This window comes from Curcuma longa, chromosome 15, assembly GCF_044706935.1.
Source record: "Curcuma longa cultivar G26 ecotype Majalengka, Jawa Barat chromosome 15, ITB_CL_G26_1.1, whole genome shotgun sequence".
In the NCBI taxonomy this organism is placed as follows: domain Eukaryota; kingdom Viridiplantae; phylum Streptophyta; class Magnoliopsida; order Zingiberales; family Zingiberaceae; genus Curcuma; species Curcuma longa.
The window spans coordinates 8,650,923-8,677,358 of record NC_133875.1 but is presented as its reverse complement, the minus strand read 5'-3'; the positions used below and the strand labels follow the sequence as shown (position 1 = coordinate 8,677,358).

At 36.1% G+C, this 26,436-nt stretch overlaps 2 protein-coding genes across 2 annotated transcripts in view; one reads left to right on the top strand and one right to left on the bottom strand.

The window, feature by feature from the left end:
* Positions 1 to 15,817, top strand: part of LOC141846585 (uncharacterized) — a 43,651-nt gene extending 27,834 nt beyond the window's left edge. Inside the window, 4 exon segments of the mRNA XM_074734620.1 lie at positions 5,433 to 5,477; positions 7,441 to 7,524; positions 7,602 to 7,705; positions 15,208 to 15,817. Coding sequence (XP_074590721.1) covers positions 5,433 to 5,477; positions 7,441 to 7,524; positions 7,602 to 7,705; positions 15,208 to 15,328 — 354 coding nt within the window. The 3' untranslated portion in view covers positions 15,329 to 15,817.
* A 713-nt stretch (positions 15,818 to 16,530) lies between these two features.
* LOC141846776 (cytochrome P450 709B2-like) lies at positions 16,531 to 19,982 on the bottom strand. Its single transcript, XM_074734821.1, has 5 exons — positions 19,712 to 19,982; positions 19,211 to 19,434; positions 17,799 to 18,037; positions 17,221 to 17,590; positions 16,531 to 16,962 (listed from the first exon to the last, which is right to left on the bottom strand). Exons 1-5 carry the CDS (start codon positions 19,980 to 19,982, stop codon positions 16,531 to 16,533), a joined length of 1,536 nt encoding a protein of 511 aa, XP_074590922.1.
* Between the last annotated feature and the right edge of the window lie 6,454 nt (positions 19,983 to 26,436).

Genomic DNA, 26,436 nt, shown 5'->3' with positions numbered 1-26,436 from the left:
CTCAGTGACTTGGTGAATATATCTACTAGTTGATCATGTGAGTTAACAAAACTAGTAGATATTTCACCAGACATGACTTTCTCTCTAACAAAGTGACAATCGACTTCAATATGCTTTGTTCTTATAAAAAATTGGATTCGAGCCGATATGCATGTCAGCTTGGTTGTCACATATAAGTGACATTTGTGTAACCTCTCCAAATCTTAGCTCTTGAAGCAACTGTTTGAGCCATATAAGCTCTTGACTGACTATGACCATAGTTCGATATTCTGCCTCTGCATTGGATCTTGCCACAACATTCTGCTTTTTGCTTTTCCAAGAAACAAGGTTATCTTCGACAAATATACAAAACCTAGAAGTAGATTTCCTATCAATGGGAGATCCTGCCCAATCTGCATCAGAATAGCCTACGACTCGAGTATGCCCTTTGTCTTCGTACAAAAGACCATTTCTTGGAGCGCCACTGATATATCAGATAATGCGAGTCACATCATCCCAATGTTCTTTGTATTGAGAGTTGAGAAATTGACTTACTACACTTACTGCAAATGAAATATCCGGACGAGTAACAGTAAGGTAACTTAGTCTCCCTACTAATCGCCTGTATCGTTCAGGATCTGGAAGAAGCTCCCCTTGATTTGGCATGAGCTTGACATTAGGATTTATGGGGGTGTCAATTGTCTTTGAGTTTAACATGTCTGTTTCTTCTAGAATATCCATTGCATAGTTCTTTTGGAATATGATAATCCCATCTTTGGACTGTACTACTTCTATCCCAAAAAAATATTTGACTTTGCCGAGATTTTTTGTCTGGAAATGTTTGAAAAGATTCTGTTTCACCTGTGAAATCCCGAGATAATCACTACCTGTGATAACAATATCATTAACATAAACTACCAAGTAGATGCAACCAGTAGATGAGTGACGATAAAAGATAGAATGGTCAGCCTAATTCCGAATCATGTCAAACTGTTGAATTACAGTACTAAATCTAGCGAACCATGCTCTGGGAGACTGCTTGAGGCCATATAAAGATTTCTGCAGGCGATATATAAGACCAAAAGACTCCCCCTGAGCAACAAAACTCGAAGGTTGCTCTATGTAGACTTCCTCGAGTAGGCCACTATGTAAGAAAATATTTTTGATGTCCAACTGATAAAGAGGCCAATGTCGAATCGCAGTAATGGACAGGAATAAGTGCATAGAGGACAGCTTGGCAATAGGAGAAAAAGTGTCCCCATAATCCAATCCAAAGATTTGAGTCATTTAGCAGTGAGGCGAGCCTTAAGCAGGTCAACCTTTCCGTCTAGACCAGCCTTCACCATATATACCCATCGACAATGGACAACTGACTTCCTTGGTGGTAGAAGAACGAGGTCCCAAGTCCCACTGCTCTGTAAGGCACGCATTTCATCGAGCATAGCTTGTTTCCATCCTGGATGGGCAAAGATATTACTTGCAATCTTCGGAAGAGAAATAGATGACAAGGAGGAAAGACAAGAAAAATAGGAAGGAGAAATACGATGATAACTCAAAGAAACATAATGAGGAGAAGGATTACGAGTGGAATGCATACCTTTTTGAAGTGCAATGTGAATATCAGACTCAGGAGTTGGATCAAAGGACGAGGCGAAAGACTTGGCTCCAAAGATGTGTCCATGGTAGCGTTAGTGGTGATCAGCGGCAAAGCAGGACGAGGTCTCCGGAGGTGACAGAGACTCTTCCGGAGGATAAAAGATAGCCATTGGTGCAAGCGTAGAAGGAGAAAACTCGGACGGAGATACATTAGGCCTAAAAAATGGAATCGAATTAAAGAACGTGACATCAGCAGAGCTGAAGTACCGACGGAAAGTAAGGGAATAACACTTGTACCCTTTCTGAGACCGTGGGTACCCAAGGAAGACACATTTATGAGACCGGGAAGAGAGTTTGTTAATGCTAGGATCGAGAGCATGAGCAAAACATATAGAACCAAAGACCTTAGGTGGTAAAGGATGAAGAGACTGATGAGGATAAATAACATGATGAGGTATTTGACCTTGTAGAGTGGAGGAAGGCATATAATTGATGAGATAACACGCAGTAAGTACAGCGTCACCCCAAAACTGAAGAGGAACATGAGAATGGAGAAGAAGAGTCCGGGTGATCTCAAGAAGATGACGATTCTTGCGTTTAACAACTCTATTCGGTTGAGGGGTATGAGGACAAGACACCATAAGACTTTAAGAAGGTCTGAAACGGAGTAGATAGATACTCACGTGCATTATCACTCTGTAATGTTCGAAGATAAATACCAAATTAAGTTTTAATTTCATAGAAAAAATATTGAAAAAGAGAAAACAACTTCAAACGATCCTTTATTAGATATAACCAAGTACAACGGAAAAAATTGTCTATAAAGGTAATAAAATATCGTGATCCCAATGTAGAAGAAACACGACTTGGACCCCAAACATCGGAATGAACTAAAGCAAAAGGTAACGTAGCCCGATTCACAGTGCGAGGAGAAAAAGAACTACGAAGATGCTTTTCTAATTGACATGATTCACAAGACAAAGAATCTAAGTGAGAAAGACTAGGATTTAATTGTTTCAACTTATTAAGACCATGATGTCCCAACTGAGCATGAATAAGAAGGAGAGATGCCGCTACCGAACCAACAAGAGAGGACTGTTGAAGCTGATATAGGCCATGAGATTCATATCCGAAGCCAATTATCCTCCCCGTACTCCTGTCCTGTAAGGAAACAGAAGATTTAGTAAACGAGATGACACAATCAAGAGACTGAGTAAACTGACTAATTGATAATAAATTAAAGGGAGCACCGGGAACCCTTTTAGTTTTGTCTTTGTTAATTGTGTTTCTGGTCGAGTTGGATACTATCTAGCTTGATTGGTGAACCCTTCTGAGCTGCTATCCGTACCACCATTTTGAACTTGTAGTAGATACATCTATTATTCCCTTTTGGCAGGTTATCTTCTACAAGTTGTCTTGTAAAGTTAACTTCAAATGCTTAGAAATGGTTCATCTGCCTTCGTCCATCAGGTTGTTCTCTACATGTTGTCCATGTTGCATGGTTAGCTACAGCTGCTCAGGATGGTTCATCTACTTTGATCTTCTCTAGCTCTACTATTATAGTTCCTACTTAGGGGTATAACTGCCTTTTAAGACTCCAGCTTCAGCAGATGCCTCATCTTAGTATCTTATCTTGTGAAGTACATCTTGTACTGCATTTATGAATGATATGATTTGGTAACATCTATTCATTCTTCACTCTTGAAAGAAATGTTTTGGTAACATCTATTCATTCTTCACTCTTGAAAGAAATGTTTTGGTAACATCTACATTCTTCACTCTTACATCACAGGTCGTGTACTAATGTTATGCTCGCTAATTGATTTTTCGCTTTAGTAAAAGATATTGGTATCTATTGCCCCATCATTATTACTGTCCTTTGTTCTTTATGTACTTGATTTCCCTTGGAATTTAACATCAGCCAATAAACTTATGAAAATTTTAAATTACTCAACAATTAATGGTAACTCATGTTTCCATTTAAGATTCATGGATAGGAAAGGTGATTGGCATCAAGCATGAGTCTCAGGTTCTGTTGATTTTATACACCTCAATCTACTCCTTTGGTTGATCCCTCCAAGTTTACAAAATCATAGTCGCCTTAGCTTTGAGACTTCCTAATCTATAAATAAGGGTGCCTAGTTTATCATAGCTTAATAGTATTAAGAGTGAATCCTGTCTGTTGAGAAAATCTGTCGAACTATCAAGTAGTTTTTATTAACTTTCTATATCATTCTTTAGTTCATATTTGGGAACCTAGTCGAATATTCTCTAAACTTGGTGGATATCTGTTGATAATTATTGAAGAATGACTTGTTTTTTTCATAATGAAGGGTGTTCTGGAGTCTATTGCATTTTATCTTCTTATTTCATCAATTATCTTATCCTAATACTCCCCAGTTGAATGGTGTAGCTAAAAGGAATACTCAACCTTGGTTGATACTTTAGACTGCTTTTACACTTTCTATTCACGTTTGGGTTCCACTTAGATTTTGACATAATATTATTCTTCTTGTATTTTTTTATATAAGTTGCATGTTTTCCTCTGTTCAGTTACCACGTGATCCTATCTACTGTCTTCCTCCTCGGTATTTGAGTGAAGCTATCTCCTAGAGCAACTATGCGTGCTTATTTTTTGCTACTCTTGATTTCAGATTGAAAAAGTGTTGCTACTTTCCTAAGTTACAACTATTTATTTCTGCCGATGTCACCTTCAACTACTATTAATTTTGTGGCTGAGGTAGTTTTGGTCTCTATCCTTTTAGCTATTTGTTACCTTCTCCAGCAAGATCGTCTCAACCTAAGCCTGCCCTAATGAGGCCCTACAATAAACAACTATGAGATTTTGTTGCTCCCTCCTATTTTGGATCTAGCTTTTAAGTTTGTGGCTGAGGTACTTTTGGTCCGTGTCTCTTTGTCTATTTGTGACCTTCTCCAATAAGATCGTCAAAACTAGAGTATGTACCATTGAGGGCCTACAACAAACCACTGTGAGATTTTGTTGCTCACCTTTGTTTTGGATTTTGCTTTCGATTAGGATCTTCCTATTTCTTCTTTGGTAAGGTACTTGTAACTGCGCTACCTCTCATCCTATGTCACACTTTTCATCATCTAGTTATTCTACCTAATGGGATAAGGCTTGTTTGTTGTTGTTAGTTGATGATCCCATGTATCTAAATGTCATATTAGTGCCAAGATATGGGAGCCATCAATTCTAGTAAATTACAAAAGATTGCTTGATATATTGAACTATCTCACAATCATAAAACTAGACATATCATAAGTGGTTTGTGATGACAGTGACCAGTGTATTTCTTGAGGCTCCATTCCATGATCATCTGGATAAAGCCTTATGAAATATATGGTACTTAAAGATATGAAAAATTCATCTATGTTAGAATCAAGCTCACTGACAAATTATGCATAGTCTTTTGAATTAGGAAGCTGATTGACAGGTTCTGGCATAGACAAAATATCCACATTAAGCTACTGCATCCTTCTGAATGGTTAATTCCTTAGGATTAAGTAGATTGTGCACAGAGGTGGAGCATAGGGTTATAGTTTTAGTTACTTGTGAACTTCTTTGGGTTAAACAGTGATGACCAATTGGGGCATGCTTATTCTGCAATGTCCAGTATATTTTTATCTTATGTTACATTGAATTGAGTTAATTATGTCTTGGATCCCTTTTCCTTTCTCGTCTCTCTCCTTGTTTCTTTTTCTTGAAGTTCCTTTCTTCTCTTCTCCTCTGTACCTTGTGATGCATTGCATAGTATGGAAGTGAATTTCTCTATTAATTGCTCATGACCATGAAATGTACAATCCTTATAACTTTCTGGTCTTGCTGCACCTTGCAGGTTGATTTTGTTATGGGTATACTTTCAAAGCTAGTGAAAAAGCAGGTAACAGATTATTTTTGTTTCACCATTGATGATGTTGTAGGATAGTTTTTCCTTTTTCTGTTTATTCTGTTTGGCATTGTTTTATATGTAACCAACCTTTGAAAAAGGATATGTGATCGACTCACTGCATAGCACATGGGCTATGTAGAGACATTATGTGGTCAACATTAAATTAATAAAACATTACTTAGGATAAAAATTACAAAATATAATTAAGCTTTCATTTGGTTGTAATAAGTTTTTTTAATTAATATTATAAGTGGAATAGATGATATATATATAAGACACATATATTTAGCAGTGTCGCTTGCAAAATAAGTGTTTATCATTTATAAGTTAGAAGCTAACAAATAGGGTAGCTTAAGATTTTAAATCAATTTGATTCGATCTAAATTTGTTCAGATGAACCAAATAAGAGCTTTTTGCTATTGCTTGTAAAGATTAAAATACATACTAGTGCCGGATCAAACCAGTTGGGTGTGTTCACTTATTCATCAAGCAATGCAGAGAAAGCAGAATAATAAAAAACTTATAAATAAAACAGGCATTAAGTAATTCCTTCCAATAAATTAGAAGAATAAAAAAATTTAAATAATCTCTTTATTTCAGCCTAAGTAAATATTTCCAAAATAATGTTTTTAGAAATGGTAAACTAGCCTAATTGTATACAACAACAACAACAACTAAGCCTTGTTCTACTAGGTGGGGTTGGCTAAACTAACCTAATTGTATCATTAAACAAAATTAAAATTTGTGAAACTACAAGATGTAATGTTTTAGTTATTTAGTTTTTCCATTCTAGGGTAAAGTTTTCTTCCCTCAAGCAGTTTGTTCTCAAAATCTACAAGTAAATCATTTAAATTCAAAACTTGCTTTCTTTCCTCTCCACTTAATTTCTGAACATGATCATATAAACGTATTTCCAATTCAAGGTAAACGATGACCAATTCTTTTCATATCATGCTATTGTTTTGCTTTATGTTGTGTCTAGTGCTTGTAATGTCTGAAGTGCATGATTGCTCACTTTGATTTTTTCATTGTAATTGCAATTGCATGTTTATCTCATGATCTACATGGTTTTTTGCGAATATAAACTTCCTGTATAGGTTATGGATGTGTAGGATCTAGCAGAGCTCAACTGCATTCGAGCCTTATCAAAAATCACAAATGAACTTGAGCAGTGTTCATTACCAACCTAGCTCAAACGCCTGTTTATAACTTCAGTTTCATTAAGCTCAACTAGAGTTAAGCTTCAGTTTATAACTTGATGCCAATTAGGTTTCACCAATATTAAATAATATTGGATAACTCAGAAGGGATTGAAGCATTTAAGCCATGCGTGGTAGGTCCATGGTTCATTTCCCAAATTGAGACCTTGTGCACTATATACGTGTAGCACAACAAAAACATGGTCTTAACAAAGAAATATTATTTTGATTACAATATAATTTAAAAATAAATATTTGTTGGATTCTAATTTTAGAATTAAGAATGTACTCATTGAAGCCATCAACTCCAAGGCAAGCTTTGGTACCATCATGGTACATGTACTTGACACAACTTACATGGTATAATTGTTTTATTAAAATTATATAATAATTTGTTATGATCAGCATAGATGAGGGAACTATACCTCTAGCTCATTAGACCCAACCACTAGGTCAAATGCTCAAGTGTAAGTTAATAGTAGCTCACTTATCCATGCTTATACACCCTACTTACTTGCCCAGCCCACAATATCCATGTGAGACTAAACTTGGATGCCTCAATTCCTTATGATAGATAGAACTCAAGATTCTTATAGATTTGATTTTTCTTTTTTTTCTTTAACTATTTTAATGGCTTCTACTTTGTCACTCGTAACAGTCATTTTTCATTGTTTGTTTTATTAATGATTTATTTTCTGGTTAGCCAAAACCTACATATGATGTCTCATCCTTTCTTTTTTTCTTTTTCAATGCAGATATGGAAGATGCCACAATTATGGGTGGGATTTTTGAAATGTGCTGCACAGACACAACCTCGTTCTTTTGATGTTCTACTTCAGGTTTATTATTTCCCCATTCAATAAATTCTTATTTTGCTTGAGTTAGTATGGTACTTATGTCAAATTACTTCTAACAGTTGCCATCACTTCATCTTGAGAGTGCTTTAAATCGACATCCTAACTTACGAACTCCACTTGCTGCTTATGCTAATCAACCGAACTTGAGGACTTCACTACCATGGTACTTCCATTTGTTACACATTTCATGATGATTTCTTTGATGAAAATTTCTACTGTGTTATAATCGTGATATAAATTTACATTGGGAATTCTCACACTTTAATAATCAAACATCGTAACTAATTCAGTTTTAAGTCGCTGAGCATCTACTATTTCTAACTTATAGCACCTACATAGTTGGGAAAGGAATTCTTTGCACTTCTGCTTATCAATTATGGTCACTAAAAATATTACAAGAAATCTTGTTTTATTACAAGAAATAAGACCTTATTATACACCAATTTAGGGATCTATTCTAGGAGAACTATTCTATAAAAAATATATATTTTTTATAGGCTAATATCCCTAAATATTCTAACACTCCCCCTCAAATTGGAGAATATAAATCATATGTTCCCAGTTTGTTACATATATAGTCAATTCGAGGACCTCTCAGTGACTTAGTGAATATATCTGCTAGTTGATCATGTAAGTTAACAAAACTAGTAGATATTTCATCAGATATGACTCTCTCTGACAAAGTGACAGTAGACTTCAATATGCTTTATTCTCTCATGAAAAATTGGATTTGAGGCGATATGCATGACGGCTTGGTTGTCATATATAAGTGACATTTGTGTAACCTCTCCAAATCTTAGCTCTTGAAGCAACTGTTTGAGCCATATAAGCTCTTGACTGGCTATGATCATAGTTCGATATTCTGTCTCTGCACTAGACCTTGCTACAACATTCTGCCTTTTGCTTTTTCAAGAAATAAGGTTATCTTCGATAAATATACAAAACCTAGAAGTAGATATTCTATTAATGGGAGATCTTGCCCAATCTGCATCAGAATACCTTACGACTCGAGTATATTCTTTATCTTCGTACAAAAGACCCTTTCCTGGAGCGCCTTTGATATATCGGATAATGCATGTCACAACATCCCAATGTTCCTTGCATGGAGAGTTGAGAAGCTGACTTACTACACTGACTGCAAATAAGATATCCGAACAAGTAACAGTAAGGTAGCTTAGTCTCCCTATTAATCGCCTGTATCGTTCAGGATCTTGAAGAGGCTCCCCCCTGATTTGGCATGAGCTTGACATTAGAATCTACGGGGGTGTCAACTGTCACTGCTGACATGAAGCTGAAGCAAGGAAAAATGTTTGTAGGTGAGAATATATTCAGAATTTCATATACTTACAGCTTCCCTATGGTTTTAGGTGATGGTATTCAAATGATCATTGGCTGCAATTTCATCCGAGCTATGCATGGAGGAGTTCGAATTGAAGGAAATGTGGTAACTTTCTATAAGAATATTACCATTATTAACACTTTACCTGCTGTAACATCTGCTGCAGCTATAGAGGAATTGGATATGGATGAAGATGAATATATCCAGATTCAGGATATGGTAAAATGTTCTATTGGGCAACTTCAGGGTAATTTTAAGGTACATTTTGAACCACTTCTGAAAGAATTAAAAGAACAAGGTTATATTGGGGAAAATCCTCTGCAGCATTGGGCTAAGAATCAAATTGTTTGTCATCTTGATATTAAAAATCCTGATTTTACTATTGAGGATAGACCTCTGAAGCATCTGACACCTTCTCAAAAGCAGTCTTTCACTAAACATGTTGAAGCTTTGCTGGAGTTAAAAGTTATAAGGCCAAGTAAGAGCAGACATAGAACTACTGCTATCATTGTTAACTCAGGTACCACTATTGATCCCAAAATCGGAAAGGAAGTTAAAGGCAAGGAGAGAATGGTCTTCAACTACAAGCGCCTTAATGATCTAACTCATAAGGATCAATATAGCCTCCCTGGAATAAAGACAATTCTTCAGAAGGTTGGTAAAAGTCAAATTTACTCTAAGTTTGATCTTAAGAGTGGTTTCCATCAGGTTGCTATGCATCCTGATTCTATTGAATGGACGACATTCTGGGTTCCTGATGGGCTTTATGAATGGCTGGTGATGCCTTTTGGCCTCAAAAATGCACCTGCAATATTCCAGCGCAAAATGGACAACTGCTTCAAAGGAACTAGTGAGTTTATAGCTGTTTATATTGATGATATTCTTGTTTTCTCCCAGAATGAGGAAGAACATGCTAAACATCTCAGAATAATGCTGGAAATTTGTAAGCAGCATGGCTTAGTTCTGAGCCCCACAAAGATGAAGATTGGTGTTCCTGAAATAGAATTCCTAGGGGCGGTGCTAAGAAATAAGAAAATCAAGCTCCAGCCTCATATAATTTCAAAAATTGTGGATTTCCAAGAAAAAGAGTTACTGTCCAAGAAGGGTATGAGATCCTGGTTGGGATTATTAAATTATGCCCGAAATTATATTCCAAATCTGGGGAAGTTACTTGGGCCTCTGTATGCTAAAACCAGCCCAAATGGGGATAAAAGGATGAATACGCAAGATTGGAATCTTGTGAATCAGATCAAAAAGACTGTTAAGAAGCTACCAGCCCTGGAGATTCCACCCGAAGACTGCTATGTTATACTTGAAACAGATGGGTGTATGGATGGGTGGGGAGGTATTTGTAAATGGAAGCCTAACAAGTTTGATCCTAAATCCTCAGAGAAAATATGTGCATATGCTAGTGGCAAGTTCAACCCCCCAAATCCACTATTGATGCTGAAATTCATGCTGTGATGAATTCTCTGGAAGCATTAAAAATATATTTCCTAGACAAGGAGGAATTGGTAATCAGGACAGATTGCCAGGCTATTATTAGCGTCTTCCAGAAATCTCCAAGTAATAAGCCATCAAGAGTCCGCTGGTTAGCTTTTACGGACTTCATTACTGGCATGGGAATTCCTATTCACTTTGAGCACATCGACGGAAAGGATAATCAGGTAGCTGATGCATTATCCCGTTTAATAACTTGTCTTGTTCCTACAGGATGGCCGGAAGCAGTAATGGATGACCTGGACCTAATAGCTCCAGCCCTACAAGAATTACAACAAAGGCCCAGCCCAGAAGCTCATGGGCAGATGATCCGGAGTTTGCAAACATTGACAGGCTGGATAACCGATATCTTCACCTCCTGCATTATCAACGTATGCGGGACCAGCATGGAGTATCTCTTAATGAATATCTTGCAGAATACAAGGACATACAACAACAACTGTATGAATTGGAGCAGCAAGCAGCTGAACACGTCATTAAAGCCATGGAGCAATACCGGACATTGCACTTCCTTAAGCTCCAAGAATTCAGAAGCCGACGAAGTACTACAGGAAACAACTTTTACGACAATTGGTACCCAGTTGTCAAGCAGATCAATGATCAACTTGAAGCAGCTTCAAACCTTACCCGTGAAGCAACAATCAGAACCGCTGCTTTCAAACTTCAGTGATAGTGCGGAAGTGGTGGACCACCCTAATAATACACTAGATTCTCTCCTTAGCGGAGAAGTATTGCATATAGCATGAGCTGTAAGATTCCTGAATGGATTGAGCCCCGGGGAGCCGTCCATTTAGGAAAGATATTGTATTATTGTGTGTTAGTGGGGAGACATCTGTAAAAGAGAGACTGATGGGAATGTCGATGGGGCCCAATGAGCACCCGATTCTCACCTCTCTCTACTAGTTCTCTCTATATAATGGTGTGTAATATATCGTCGCAAGGCACGCAGTGCATCACACTACAAGCCTTACTTCGATTAAGTCCGAGTCCTGTGAGTTTCAAGTTCCAAAGTTTGAGTCTGTAAGTTCCTACTACTACAATAAGAATCTTGTTAAGTTTGTGAGAGTCTTGCATTATTTCTTTTGTATTAGTAGATGTTCCGCTATCAGTTCAACTATGCAACCTCCCATATATGTTTTCTCTTTTTTGTCCACTTTGGAGTATCCAAGATAGTCTTCAATTTCAACATGCAAAAATCTAAAAGCTGCATCTCCTCTTCCATACTAAAAAAATGTTTTCAAATTGTCCAAGTATGGGAAAATAAAACTAGGTGTACCAAAATTGCTAATAGGAAATATAACACAATTAAAAAGTAACAAAATAAAAAATCATCAATTTCTAATTCATTGTCTGTCAACACAAATAACTTTTCTATGATGACATTTCTCTTAACACATTTTATCCCCTTGAAATGTCGCTCAAGGAACTTAGTACCCAATTTCAAATCGATGTTAACCGGTTGACCAATGCTAGGTAAACCTATAACGATTGAGAACTCCCTAGAAGTGAATGACACTATGATATTGCTTCCAAAACAAAAACTGCATGTCTCTACTTCAAAGCGTTTAAGCATTGCATAAACTCTTGAGGTGCTTATAGAAAGCTTTTGAATCTTTAACCAAGGTGCAAGAGGTGAAGCCTTAATTTTCTTTAATTGTAGTTCACCCAGTTTGGGAACCAATTGTTCCATGACTGACATAAATTTTGTTGGGGAACACCTTGAGTAACCTTTTCCACTTGGTCCAACATTTCCATCATTATCATCGGTATATTGTTTAGTTTTTGTCATTTCTAATTCACAAAAAACTTAATTAGCAATGATTTCAATAAATATTTTCATAAAATAAGTTAATAAGAAACACAACGTAACATATTAATCTACGTAATACATTTAGCAATATAGGGCAAAATCAGTACCACCAAAGTATCGATTGACGAAAGCCACAAAGATATGCCACTTAATATTAACTTATAAATAATTATTTTGACATCAATAAATTATCAAATTTTGGTATTTAAATGGCTAAAACAAGTATCTATTGACTAACATTAAGTACTTTTTCTACCGATTTAGGTATCATTATTTTATTTCATGAATAACACAAACAATAGTCGAATCAGGATATTTAATGAGCCAAAATCAGTATCTATTGACTCACATTAGATATAAAATCTTTTATAGCAATTTAGGTATCATATTTTTACATCATGAACGTCAAACAAAAGCCACTATTATTAACTTCAAAGTATAATTTCTTTATAACACCAAAAATCAATTCAGAATATTTCAAGCACAAAATCAAATACCTATTGACTCAAATTAGATGCTCTTTGTACCAATAAAAAAATATGTAATTATCACAAAAAATTTGTCTAAAATTGTATGTAAAATCAGTACCACAATAAGAACCGATTGACGAAGGCCACAAACATAAGTCACTTAATGTTAACTTTTAAATAATTTTTGTAACATCCCTAAATAATCAAATTTTGGTATTTAAATGGCCAAAACAAGTATCTATTAACTAACATTAAGTACTTTTTGTACCAATTTTGGTATCATTGTTTTATTTCATGAATAACACAAACAATAATCGAATCAGGGTACCTATTGACTCACATTAGATATAAAATCTTTGTAGCAATTTAGGTATCATGTTTTTACGTCATGAACGTCAAACAAAAGCCACTATTATTAACTTCAAAGTATAATTTCTTTATAACACCAAAAATCAATTCAGAATATTTCAGGCACAAAATCAAATACCTATGGACTCAAATTAGATGCTCTTTGTACCAATAAAAAAAATGTAATTATCACAAATTTTATCCAAAATTGTATGTAAAATCAGTACCACAACAAGAACCGATTAACGAAGGCCATAAACATAAGTCACTTAAATTTGACTTTTAAATAAATTTTTTAACATCCCCAAATAATCAAATTTTTGTGTTTAAATGGCCAAAACAAGTATCGATTGACTATCATTAAGTACTTTTTCTACCAATTTAGGTATTATTATTTTATTTCACGAATAACACAACCAATAATCGAATCAGGGTATTAATAAGCCAAAATAAGTACCTATTGACTCACATTAGGTACAACATTTTTTGTAACAATTTAGGTATCATATTTTTACTTCATGAACTTCAAACAAAAGTCACTATTATTAACTTCAAAGTATAATTTTTTTACATCTCCAAAAATTAAATTAAAATCTTTCAAGCACAAAATCAAATACCTATTGACTAAAATTAGATACTCTTTGTATCAATAAGTAATTATCATAAAAAATTTATCCAAAATTGTATGTAATCAAGCATATTTACTTTGTTTAATCTTTTTTGTGCACTTGCTCGTTGCTCTCCTTGATGCTTCTATCGCATTTGCTTGCTGTCATGGGTCGCTAGCTGTTGAAATAAGGGGACAAAATAGTTTTCAAGGGGGCGAGCAAATAGTTTGGTCAAGTGGGGGATGAAGCGGTCTAGGATTACCGTTGCGGGAGGGAAGACGACTTGTTGGTAAGAAATCACTGCTATCACATTTGCTGCCACAGGTCGCTAGTGGTCAAGGTAGGAGAGCCGATAGTTTTCTAGGCCTCAAGCAAATGGTTAGGTCGGGATCAATCGAGAGTTTCCGTTGGGGGAGGGAAGAAGATGGGTTGTTGGAAGATGAATCGGTGGGAGAAGATGGGTGGAAAAAATTAATCAAAATTATGTAAATTACAAGGGTAAAAATGAAAATTCAGCCTTATAGGGAGTTAAAACTAAGATGGGATAATTGTAAGGTATCAAATCCTTAAAAAAAACATATAGGGACTGAATCTAAATATAAACAAGAACAGAGGGATTTTACTCTAACTCTCCCTAAAAATATATCCTGATATTTTCTGTTTGACTAAGCTTGTCAAATTTTTATTTGACAAAAACCAAAATCCTTTCATAGTAAATAAATAAGAAAATAGATTTCATTAAACAATGGCCATCTCAGAAAAGATTTGTTAGAAACACAACTTGATGGTATTTTATTCTCACCCAAATCTCATTGCTAGGCTATTAGAAGTGAAGAGGTGCAGCAAAAATGGATACTGTGGAAATTAAAACCCTAAATCTAAACATGACCTAAAACGTATCCATCTCCCAGCATCTCCAGGTTTCTGTTTACAGCAAGCAGTGGTGCGTAGCATCGCACCACAATGATGCTTGCGGTTGTGTCGATATGATTTTTTGTGCTAAATAAGTTTTATTCACAGTTTAATAGGGCCAAAATTTGCATAGCTATAGGTTAATAGTGGCCAAAATTTGAAGGGTGTCTTTTTTGTTGGACATTTTCATCTCAACAAAGAATGTAAATGGCTGTTGGCAAAACTGTTGAATTTTTTTTACCATGATATGTTCAGGGTCAAAATGGCCTATTTTTTTGCTTGTGAGTGAAGATGAGAGAATGCTAAGATGAATGCATGGGATTATCAGAAACTACGAGATCCAAAATACTATTGAGAAGTTTGTAAGCTCAAATAAACCATTACACTAGAAAAATATACATATTCAATGGCATTCAATAAAATATATAAGTAGTTAGACAAAGTGAAGACCTTGAGAAAATTAAGACTATCTCCAATTGTTTAATCTTGCATATTGCATAGAGTTCAATTGAGGAGTAAGAACCATATGGCTGACCAAATAGTTAGGAAAAATATGAGTTGATTGATGTTGATAATATACATTTCTCTGTCCTAGTTACTAATAACCACGTGATGGTAACTGCATTTTCCATTTTATATTGAGTTTATTTTGAGATAAATTTACTTTGTTATGACCAGGCAAAGCCTCAAGGTGTTGGGTGTTCTTGATGAAACACAAGATGATACAAGACCATCTATTCCCACAACTTTGCAGGCTCCTGAAACAAAATCTTCAAGTCATGGTACAGCACTTCCATGATAATCAACGAGAAAAAAAAAAAAAATCTTGATGGCTCACTTGAGGAGAACCCCTCAGCTCTGTGGTGACTGAGATTCACAGACTGGCATCCAGCTTTAGACCCAGTTCGTTGCAATAGAGAAAAACAAGCTTGCGAAGAAACACGCCTAGCTATCAGAATGTACATTTGGAGGCAATGGAATAATATACAACACTACCTAGCTCACTCAACCACACAAGATTGTCCAGTCACGGTAGATATATAACAGGCTGAAGTTATAGATGCATCATAGTTGTATTTTAATGGCAAAAAATTGTTGGTCCTGAGTCCCAATTTGTTCTTGAGACGTATGTAGTTGGTTAGGGATAGTTCAGGTGCTCCAAACTCATTCATCTTTCAGTCATTAAATTTTCTTTTTTTTTTAAATGCAACCTCTATTGTTGGTTGCATTGCATGTTGTATATTGTAATTTATCGTGGTTCCCTTTTACAAGGTTAGTTTAGAGATCATGTTTTTATTTCTTGTTACATGATCATCCGGATATTATCAGTAGATTTGTTAAAAGCTTAAAGATAGTGACTACCTCAATTTTAACAACACAAACTTGAGGGGGAGTGTAGAAAGTTATATATTCTAATTATACAAACTGTATATTTAAGATATTCTAATTTAGGTAATTTAGAATATACTATAATATTATTTCTTATAAAGGTGTACAAGAAATCTTTTTTTTATATATATATAGCCCTTATAGGATGAATTAAAATATACAATCGAATTATTATTTTTTATATTGTCAACACGATCATATCAATTGTTGTCCCCTTAAGGAGTACAACATGATAATTATTTTCATACAACTAAAAAAATATTTTCTCATAAGGAATATTCTAACGAGCAAATAAATCAATGGATTTCTCCATATATTCATCATAATTATTCCAAATTTATATTCATAAAAATAACAAACACTGTGACATCTTGTTCGATATAGCTTGCATATATTCTTAATTAATTTCCATATGCAGCAACACTCAATCAAATTTTGTAATTGTGAGCCAAGTTGCCAATCATTCTAAGAAAACAGAAAAGAGAAAAAGAGTGATATATAAGTTTGTCGATCGATATAAAATTGTATCATAATTAAGTTTAATCATAAATATGTTTACAAATGAGATTATATATATAGTCCACTAGCTAACACCAAGAGGAATATTAATTCTTAATGTAGAGCCCTGAGAACAATTGGAAGACCATACTGAGGCACCACAATGGTAGCTGAATCGATGGGTACGTGCTTGTAGTTGGGTGATAAACTAAATGAAAATCTCTGAAGTATCATTGCCATCACTGTCTTCGCCTCCAACATGGCAAAGTTTTGACCTATACATGCTCTTGGCCCGATCGAGAATGTGAGAAATGCATTAGGATTCTTGGCAGCCTTAGTCATCCCGTTCTCGAATCTAAGTGGATTGAACTCGTTCGCATCGACTCCCCATATCTCTTTGTTCCTGTGAATTATTGATATTGGCATCATCAATAGGGTGCCCTTCATGATCTTAATGTTCCCTAGTATCATATCTTTAGCTGCCTTTCTTCTCAGCAACACTATCGGGCTATAAAGCCGCAAGCTCTCGAGGAGAACAAGAGTCATCTACGAGCATAGAAAACACAAATTAAATTTAGCCACAATTATTAATTAGGAAGAAATAGAGAACTAGCTAGATAATGCAATCTCCTAATTGAACTAAAGAAAAATTAAAGTGCTTGATTTAATTTAGATCCATGCACAATAATTATGAAAAGTGTTGGACTATATTGAATCTATTGTATCTAATTTTTCTTTGCATTATAAAAAATTATTTTCAATCATCCATAATCATAGAAAAAAAGAAGAGTAAATTTAGTTTACCAGGTTTAAATTGGTGATCATGTCTGCATTTGGGACTTGCAATCCGCACACCTTGCGCACCTCCTCCCTGAGCTTCTGCTGCCAGTCAGGGTTTGAGCTGAGCAAGAACATTGTCCACGTTAGCAAGTGAGAAGTGGTCTCATGGCCGGCCAAGAAGAACGTCTTGCACTCGTCGATGATCTCCTCCATGCTCAACTTCTGATCGTCGACCTGCACTTTCTCAGCTTCCAACAGCAATCCAAGTAGGTCAGTGCTACAGCCAGCTGCAATATCACTACGAGCCAGTCGATCTTTTATGATGTTCATGAACATGCTCCTTATTCTCTTCTTCAGTTTCCAGGTCTGGAGGTTCCTCTTGCTCGGAACATAGCTACAGAATTCAGAATTAATTAAGCTAAACCACTGTCAATCATGATCGAGTACTGTAATTAACTTGAGTGCACAAGTATATATATATATATATATATATATATATATATATATATATATATATATATATATATATATATATATATATATATATATATATATATATATATATATATATTATACATACATATATACACCTGATCGATCACCTGGATCCAGGAAAGTTAACAGTGAGAAAATTTTGTGTGACGAGGTTCAGCAGCTGTTTCTGTGCTAGAAATAGTTCCTTGCCCTCCTTAAAACTGCTTCCGAAAGCAGTATGAGAAATCACATCGGCTGTCACCACTTGGAATTGTTCAGACACTTCTACTTCCTTTCCTTCTCTGGCAGCTTCTTGCCATCCTTCTAACATCAGCTTCACGCACTCGCCCATTGTCTTAGTCAGTAACTACGTACGTACGAAGATAATTAATATAATTAAGATGTCCATTAACCAATTAATTAATTAATACTGGCATGCACATAACTAACAATTGGAAGATAATGTACACCATTCTTTTATTTGCTAGGTTAGTGGTCTTTTCCTCACCTTTATGATGAGGTATGCTAAGAAGTCAATTGGTTTGAAACCTTATGATGGATGATGAATCGACCTTTTTATTAATATATGATTATATTCTTTTGTTCAATTTTTCTATCGGCTCTTATGATGCTTCTTATACATGTTAGATCGACATGCTTTGTAAAAATGATAATTTATCTATAACTCCTTAACTTTATGACATATGACTGATATTATATATTTGCTTATATTATTATTATTTAATGCTATGGCATATGCCTTATTTTAATGATATACCTAAGATGATTAGGTAACTATTACATATGATTACTATTATTATTTTAATTCTCTATTTGCTTACTAATATATATAAATGTGTTTATTAATATATATATTAATGCTCTTATTGTAATGACATACTTAAGATGATAAAATACTTATGACATATGATTAGTATTATTATTGTAACGTTCTTATTTGCTTGCTAATATATATTAAGAGGAATCAATAAGATGATTACATGCTTATCACACACAACATGCTTAATATGTAATAAGTGAAAAAAAGAATGATTACATGCATGCTACTCATAACATGCTTAATATAGTAAGCAAAACCAATAATATTAAATAAATATATGTTATAACAGTAAAATCAATAAAATAAATATATATTATAACCAATAATATGCTTAATATGCCAATCGAGTCAAGCAAATATAATGAGCACTTGATCAGGACAAAATTTAATTTCATGGCTTCCAATCACAAGTATCATATCACCAATAAGCATACAAACTACTAGACATTATCAGTCATATATATCCATGTGAGCATGCATTCACGTGTTTCTTTTTTTATTAGTAAATATAAATTTATTGATTAATTAAATTGGAATGTGCATCCTATCAAATTAATAGTATTAATTATTTTTCTTTTGGCATCTTCTATTGTTTTTTAGTGTTTTGGTAAGAATTGAATTGTGGATGTGTTTAGCAAAAGCAATAATGTGTTGGGAATTAAAATGAATTAAATCATGCACGTAGGTACGTACGCTGACCTTGAGTTTATCCATGGAGAATGCAGGGTTGACAATTCGCCGATGCCTCACCCATTCGGCCCCTTCTATGTAGACCAGCCCCTTGCCGACGAGTGCCAGCGCCTCCGGCGACGGCGCCAGCCTCGAATAAAAGCCAAACTTTTTCGACAGGACTTGCCTCACCATCTCCGGCTGGCTGATGCACACCGACGGCTGCGCTCCCACCCAAAACAAAAACGTCTCGCCTGCATGCATGCATGCACCCAACTCAACACAACAACTAACAGTACGTAGGTAGTAATATAATTAATCAGCATGCATGCATGAGTAATGATAGATAACATGAAAATGTAATATAAAATTTCAGCATGACACACACAATGCATGGACATCCCATGTGAATGGGACCCACTTACATGTATGTCAATTTCATACTACAATTTTTCATGCTATCTATCATTGCTCCAATATATATATATATATATATATATATATATATGATATCCATGCACCAGACCAGACCGTATTCTGCTATCCATTTGGCCAAGTGGGGGAGCACTCTGGTGGTGATATCGTGGGCGTCGATGTCCAAGACGACCTCCATTGCAGCCCTTCTTATGCTTTGGATTTCCCTCAGTGACCCGAACCAAGGCTCGTAGGGAGGGCCTCTCACCCCTTGTTTGCCGAAAGCTTGGGTTACCACGTATGGTCGCCACAGGAATATCTTCCATAAGTAATGGAAGAAGACCAGCACCGGCAGGAGTACTGCAATCAGCAGCGCAATGAGAGCCATGGAGGAACAAGGATCGATCGATGTTAATTTCTTTATATACATATATATAATATGTATATTATTGTTGGTGTCATGGCTGATGCGTGCATGAGAGGGATTAATTAGTTAACTAATTGCGTATGGCCGGCCGCCGTCCTCGCTGATAGATTAATGCATACCATACCCACTTTGCCAATCGAGACTAAGAGTTTTTAATCATTAATAAGCATTAAGAAGGAAATAAATATATGTATGGCAATGGCAGCCGTCCTTAGTTAGTTAGGAACATGTAAAGTATAGATGGGCCGGGGGTGCAACACCATTCATTTATATTGCACGAGGAACAGAAAGGCAAGTACGAACACATGGTTGCAATTAAATTTCTAGTTATAGGTTAGGATCAACTAAATTGCCTTTACAACAAACTAATTAAAACACTATTGCTAAGCATGTTGGTCCATATGACCCGAGAATAGGACTAAATTAATATATATATATATATATATATATATATATATATATATATATATATATATATATATATATATATATATATAGAGGATTAAAAAGGTACTGTAAGTACCCACTGCATTGCGCCATGCTTTGACACAGAAAAGATTTTTATGTCAACTTCAATTATTAATCTATTTTTATTAAGAATAAATTATAAGACAAATCATATATTATTGGAAAGCTACGGATGCTTAATTTCCAATAAAAAATAGTACTCACAATAATATATTTCTATAAAAAATTATGATCATTTTGATTGAAGTCCATTAGGTTGGACATGCTATTCGAGAAACCTTTATAACAGTGTTTGAGAAAGATGAACTCACTTAGAAAAGTTGAAAGTTTATTTGGGAAAGTTAGAAATCTATTTAGGAAAGATGAACCCACTCGAGAAAGTTGAAAATCTACTTGAGAAAGATTTATAGTAGTCCTTGGGAAAGACTAATCTACTCAGGAATTTAAAGATTAATATTCTATTCGAGAATTGAAAGAATCAATTAGTTTTTGGTATTTTTGAAGATTTTTTTAGTACTTGCAAGATTATAAGTCTTTAATGTCTTTGCATGTTTTGTTTCATTGTCAAACACACCTTTCATTATATTCTCGAGACCCTAAGAAATATAAATCTCATTTAAAACATATAAAGGGCCATCTTTTTTTGTATTGTTGGAGGAGGATTTTTTGAGATTAAAATATATTGTGAGCTTTTAATCTTGTTAGAAGATTTATTTTTTTGTTATTTCTCTACTCTTTGATGTATTTCCTAGAGTGGTGAGGATTGAAAGTGCCTTGTATTACCTCGTATTTCTTCTACACTTTTCAATATCAAGTTGGTATCAAAGCTTTGGTTCACAATGGTTGTCGGAGAAGACAAAGGTCAATGGTGATGATCCTATAGCTCGTCAAAGTGACCTTCATGATGTCAAGTTGGATGACTTAAGGAGACAAGTGCAACAACTCAAGCAACATCCCACACGTGGCGAACCTTTGGAACATGATGTTGAGGGTCATGATTCAGAGGTTGATTATGCAAATTAGGAAATGAGTTTAATCCATTTCATGGTAATGGAAATGATGATTCCGATGATAATGCATCTTGGGGTTGAAGATATCGAAGGAACAATGTTCGTGAAAAATTTTTTGACTTCAAAGTTGACATCCTAGATTTTGATGGCAGAAATGATCCTAATGAATTCATAGATTGGCTCAACTCCATTGAGAGAATCTTTGAATTTAAAGAAATTTTAGAAGACCGTAAAGTGAAGTTTGTTACTATCAAGTTGAAGAAATATGCATCCATTTGGCGGGAGCACCTAAAGAAGCAACGAGCTCATGATGACAAGCAAAAGATTCAAATGTGAGACAAGATAAAAAAAGGAATTGCACAAAAAAAATTTATCGAATAATTATCGTCAAATTATTTTTCTCAAATATCACAATCTCAAGAAAAAAGATCTGTCTGTTGAAGACTACATTATTGAATGTACGAATCTCATGATGAGACATGATATTGTCAACCCAGAGGGTCAGTCTATTGCTTGATTTCTTAGAGGACTTTGATATGAGATTGATTGAAAATGTTGTCCAGCTGCAACCATGCATATTGGACTTATTATGCAAGTTGGCTCTTAAAGTGAAAAAATAATAAAAATAGTCCAAATGGTTTGGTGGTTGTTTCTCTTTAAGTGGTGGTGCTTTTAACTGAGGGAGCGCATATACTTCAAAAAACACATCCACATCAAAAAAGACAAATCAAAAGGTTGTTGCAAGCAAGGAGAACAATGTAGGTTTTGTTAAACCAAATGGTCCTAACAATAAAAAAAACATGTTTCAAATGCAAAGGTTTTGGATACTTCGCTGTAAATTGTCCAAATCGCAATATTATTACTCTTGTTAAGGAAGAAGATGTGGAGGAACCTTATAGAGGCAGCACCTATCTACAATGAATCAGATAGAGAAGAGATTACTTATGAAGATCATGGAGAATATTTGGTGGAATGACGTAGCCTCAATGCTACTTATGTTGAAGATCATTCATGGCTTCACAACAATATCTTTCAGACTAGATGCACTTCTTATGGTAAAATGTGCAATATCATCATTGATGGAGGAAGTTGCGAAGAATATTGTGCCTACTACGATGGTGGAGAAGTTGAAACTAAAGACCAAAGATCATCCTCAATCTTACAAGCTATCATGGCTTCGAAAAAGGTAATGAGTTGAATGTAACTCAAAGATGTCTTGTTTAATTTTCTATTCGCAATAAGTATAAGATGAAGTTTAGTGCAATGTTATTCCTATGAATGCTTGTCATTTTCTTCTTGTAGACCTTGACAATTTGATAGGAAAACTCATTATGACGACTTCAAGAATACTTATACTTTTATTAAAGATGGTGAGAAGATTATGTTAGGGCCAAATGCGGTGGAAAATATTCTTAACTCTCACAAGGGGATGGAAATACTTTATTTTCCAATTCTCAAGTGGAAAAGGCAATTTGTGAATCTGTTGGAGCATTTGCGTTGATAGTTTTGGAAGAGAATAAAGAAGGTCATGTTATCCCTTCACAAGTTCAACCTCTTCTCTAAGAATTTCAAGATGTGGTGCCTAAGAAATTCCCCCGAGACTCCCTCCAATGTGAAATATTCAACATTGCATTGATTTAATCCTCGATGCTTCAATTCCAAACAAGGCAGCCTATAGAATGAGTCCTAAGATGCATAAAGAGTTGCAAAGGCAAATTGAGGACCTTTTGGCTGAAGGTCTTGTCCAAGAAAGTAAGAGCCCTTGTGCTATCCTGACCCTTCTTGTGCTGAAGAAAGATGGTTTGAGGTACATGCGCATTGATAGTACAATAGTAGAATGGTGAACAAAATCACTATATGTTGGTGCAGGAAACACTAGATGATCAAATCTTAGTTTTGATAATGACAAAATGTTCAAGTTAAGTGTGTGATGTTTACTGATGAGTTGATCTAAGTGTGCAGGTAGCATAGAAAAGTCCTATTGGAGACTAGGTAATGGAAGTCCTAATGGAAATTAGGCAGCGGAAGTCCTAGTGGAGACTAGGCAGTGGAAGTCCTGGCTGGAGGTGGGCAGACCTAATCTGGAGGATTAGGTGGGAAGTCCTGATCAGGAGGACTAGGCAGGAAGACTTGGTAGATCAAATACACCAAGTGGAAGTATAGGCAGGTCAGGTGGACCAGATGTCTAGCGGTGGCAATCATGGGGGCTAAGGATCGAGGCTAAGCAGAAGTTCAACAAATTTGGAGGACTTAGTTGGCAACAGGTAAATTCTTCCGAATGGAGTGGGTGAGGGTGTGTTCCCAATAAGGAGAATAGTAAGCATCGTTCTGACCCCGGGCTTCACTGGAAATTCGAAGTCAAGACCAAAATAGTTTGTTAAAACTATTACACTTTCCTGTTAGATTTTTATTTTGTGCTAACTTGTAATGTAAGAAAGGAGGGGCTAAAACTTTGTGTTCTGGGCGCCCTTATCTGGATCTAGGTGATCGACCTCCAGGCACCCGGATTGGTTTCAGGCGACTGGATGTCAGCGAAATGGGGCCAGCGAAGCAGTGAGGTGGCAGAGTCCCAGTGGTGGGACACCTCAGCTTCTAGGCGCCCGGAGTGGTTCTAGCGCCATGATCTAGATAAGGCATTGCGGAGTCAAGGTTGATCCAAAACCTCCATGTCAGCATAGAGGCACCCGGAAAGGGATGCAGGCGCCCGAAAGTGCCGAGTCAGCAGCGTCGATAGTGGATCAATGGACAGGCAGGCGTTCGGAAAGGCTTCCAGGCGCCCGGATACCCTAATAAAAGAGCCTCGAGGGAGAGCCCTTGAAGCATCATTCTACAATCAAGCGACAACTGTCTGCACATGAAGCTTCAACCAGGAACGTCGTCGTAACACCGAAGAGCTGCACCATAATTTATGATCATCACTCTGTCAGTATATTTACTTTATGTTTAATTTTATTAGGTCGGTATATTTGTTACCGGTCCTACACTTTTTGTAAATCGCTAACTCCCTTTCATAAAAGGGAATTTATATAGTTGATTGTCCATCAGAAATGATCCTTTGATCGTGGGCCTTAGAGTAGCAGCCTGTGGCTATGAATCAAGTAAATCCCTATGTTTGTTTTCCTTTTCCACTGTATTCTTGATTTCTATTTACACAAGGATTTATGACTTTTATACAAATTATGAAAATGTAATGAAAGCGTTATTTACCCCCTCTAGCGCTCAACTATCCTACAATTGGTATCAGAGCGAGGGGTGCTCGAACACAGTGCAACCACTGATCGAGCAAGTTTTCTAATTTTTCATTTTCAATTCATTCTATTTTCTCCCGCACTGCTAATTTAAGACAAAGTCTTAGTACATTTCAGAAGTTTTTGTTGTGTGCAAGATTTCAATAGCCCATCAGGAAGGATACTACACTGTCAAGCCACCTCTGTTCTCTGAGGAGGATTTCATCTATTGGAAGGGCAGAATGGAGTATCACCTAAAGACTCAGGTGGGCATGTAGATCATCATCAAAACTAGGTTCACAATCCCAATTGATAATGACAGCCTTCCACAAATCGTGCGAAAAATGGGATGCGACAACCAAAAGAAAAATCAAAGTCGACACTAAGGCAACCCAAACACTACAATGTGGGTTGACCAAAGAAGAACTAAACAGAGTCCGCTCGTAGATCAACACAAAAGATCTATGGGACAAGCTCACAGAACTTTACGAAGGAACATCTGATGCGTAGGTCAACAAACGTGATCTTCTTCTCAATAAATTTTACAAAATCAAGATGATGGAAGGTGAATCCGCTAGTGGACTGCATGCGCACATCCAAGACCTACTAAATGGGTTCCATGCAATCGACCAACCCATTAAAAATTGGGATGTAATCAGGTATGCACTGAAAGCGTTCCCTAGGAACACTTTGTGGCATCCATGGTTGATACTTACAAGGTCTCTAGGGACCTTTCAAAAATTAAGCTTGATGAACTATTTTTTGAATTTGAACGTCATTCCAACTAAGAAAGGTATATCTCTTATTGCAGGACCAACCAAAGAGAAAAAGTCCAAAACCCCAGTTAAAGATAAATCTAACGAATCATCAGGATCTGAAAGCAACAATGAAGTCACCACCGAACTAGTAAATCTAGTTTGGAAGATGCTAAGGAAGAAGCACGGACTTAGAAGGTCGGAGATGAAGAAGGTGCTGCAGAAAGTCAACTCCAACAAACCACCCACAAACAAGACAATTTGCTATGGATGTAAGGAGAAAGGGAACTTCAAGTCTGAATTCCCTAATCTAGAAGAAAAAGCGCAAGACCAAGAAGAAGGCGCTCAAAGCAATATGGGATGAGTCATCTTCAGAGGACTTAGAAGAGGAAGCCAACACAAGCTTCCTAGCATTCCCAGCTTGAGATGAACCAACTGGAATAGAAAGCAAATCAGACAGTGACTCAAGTACAAGCCACGGATCTACATATGTTTCAGAAGGACCCATTGTTGGTGTAGAGAGCACCAGATAATCGAACCTTAATTTTGACAATGGCAAGAGGTTCAAGTTAAGTGTGTGGTGTTTACTAATGAGCTGATCTAAGTATGCAGGTAGCACAGGAAAGTTCTAGTTGAGGCTAGGCACAGGCAAGTCCTAGTGGATACTAGGCAATGGAAATCCTAGTGGAGACTAGGCCGTGGAAGTCATGGCTGGAGGCTACGCAGACCTAACTTAGAGGGTTAGGTGCGAAGTCCTGGTCTGGAGCACTAGACAGGAAGATTTGGCGGATCAAGTACACTAGGTGGAAGTTTAGGTAGGTCAGGTGGACCAGATGTCTAATAGTGGAAGTCTAGGCAGGTCAGATAGATCATATGTCTAGCAGTAAAAGTTTATGCAAGTCAGGTGGACCAGATATCTAACAAAAAATTTTGGGGGGCTGAAGATCGAGGCTAA

Excerpts from the sequence above, each read along its gene's own strand:
- LOC141846776 (XM_074734821.1), bottom strand. The coding sequence starts at position 19,982 with ATGGCTCTCATTGCGCTGCTGATTGCAGTACTCCTGCCGGTGCTGGTC. Across the intron at positions 19,435-19,711 it reads CAAATGGATAGCAGAATACG|GCGAGACGTTTTTGTTTTGG; the intron begins GTCTGGTCTGGT and ends GCATGCATGCAG. Across the intron at positions 17,591-17,798 it reads GTTAACTTTCCTGGATCCAG|CTATGTTCCGAGCAAGAGGA; the intron begins GTGATCGATCAG and ends TGAATTCTGTAG.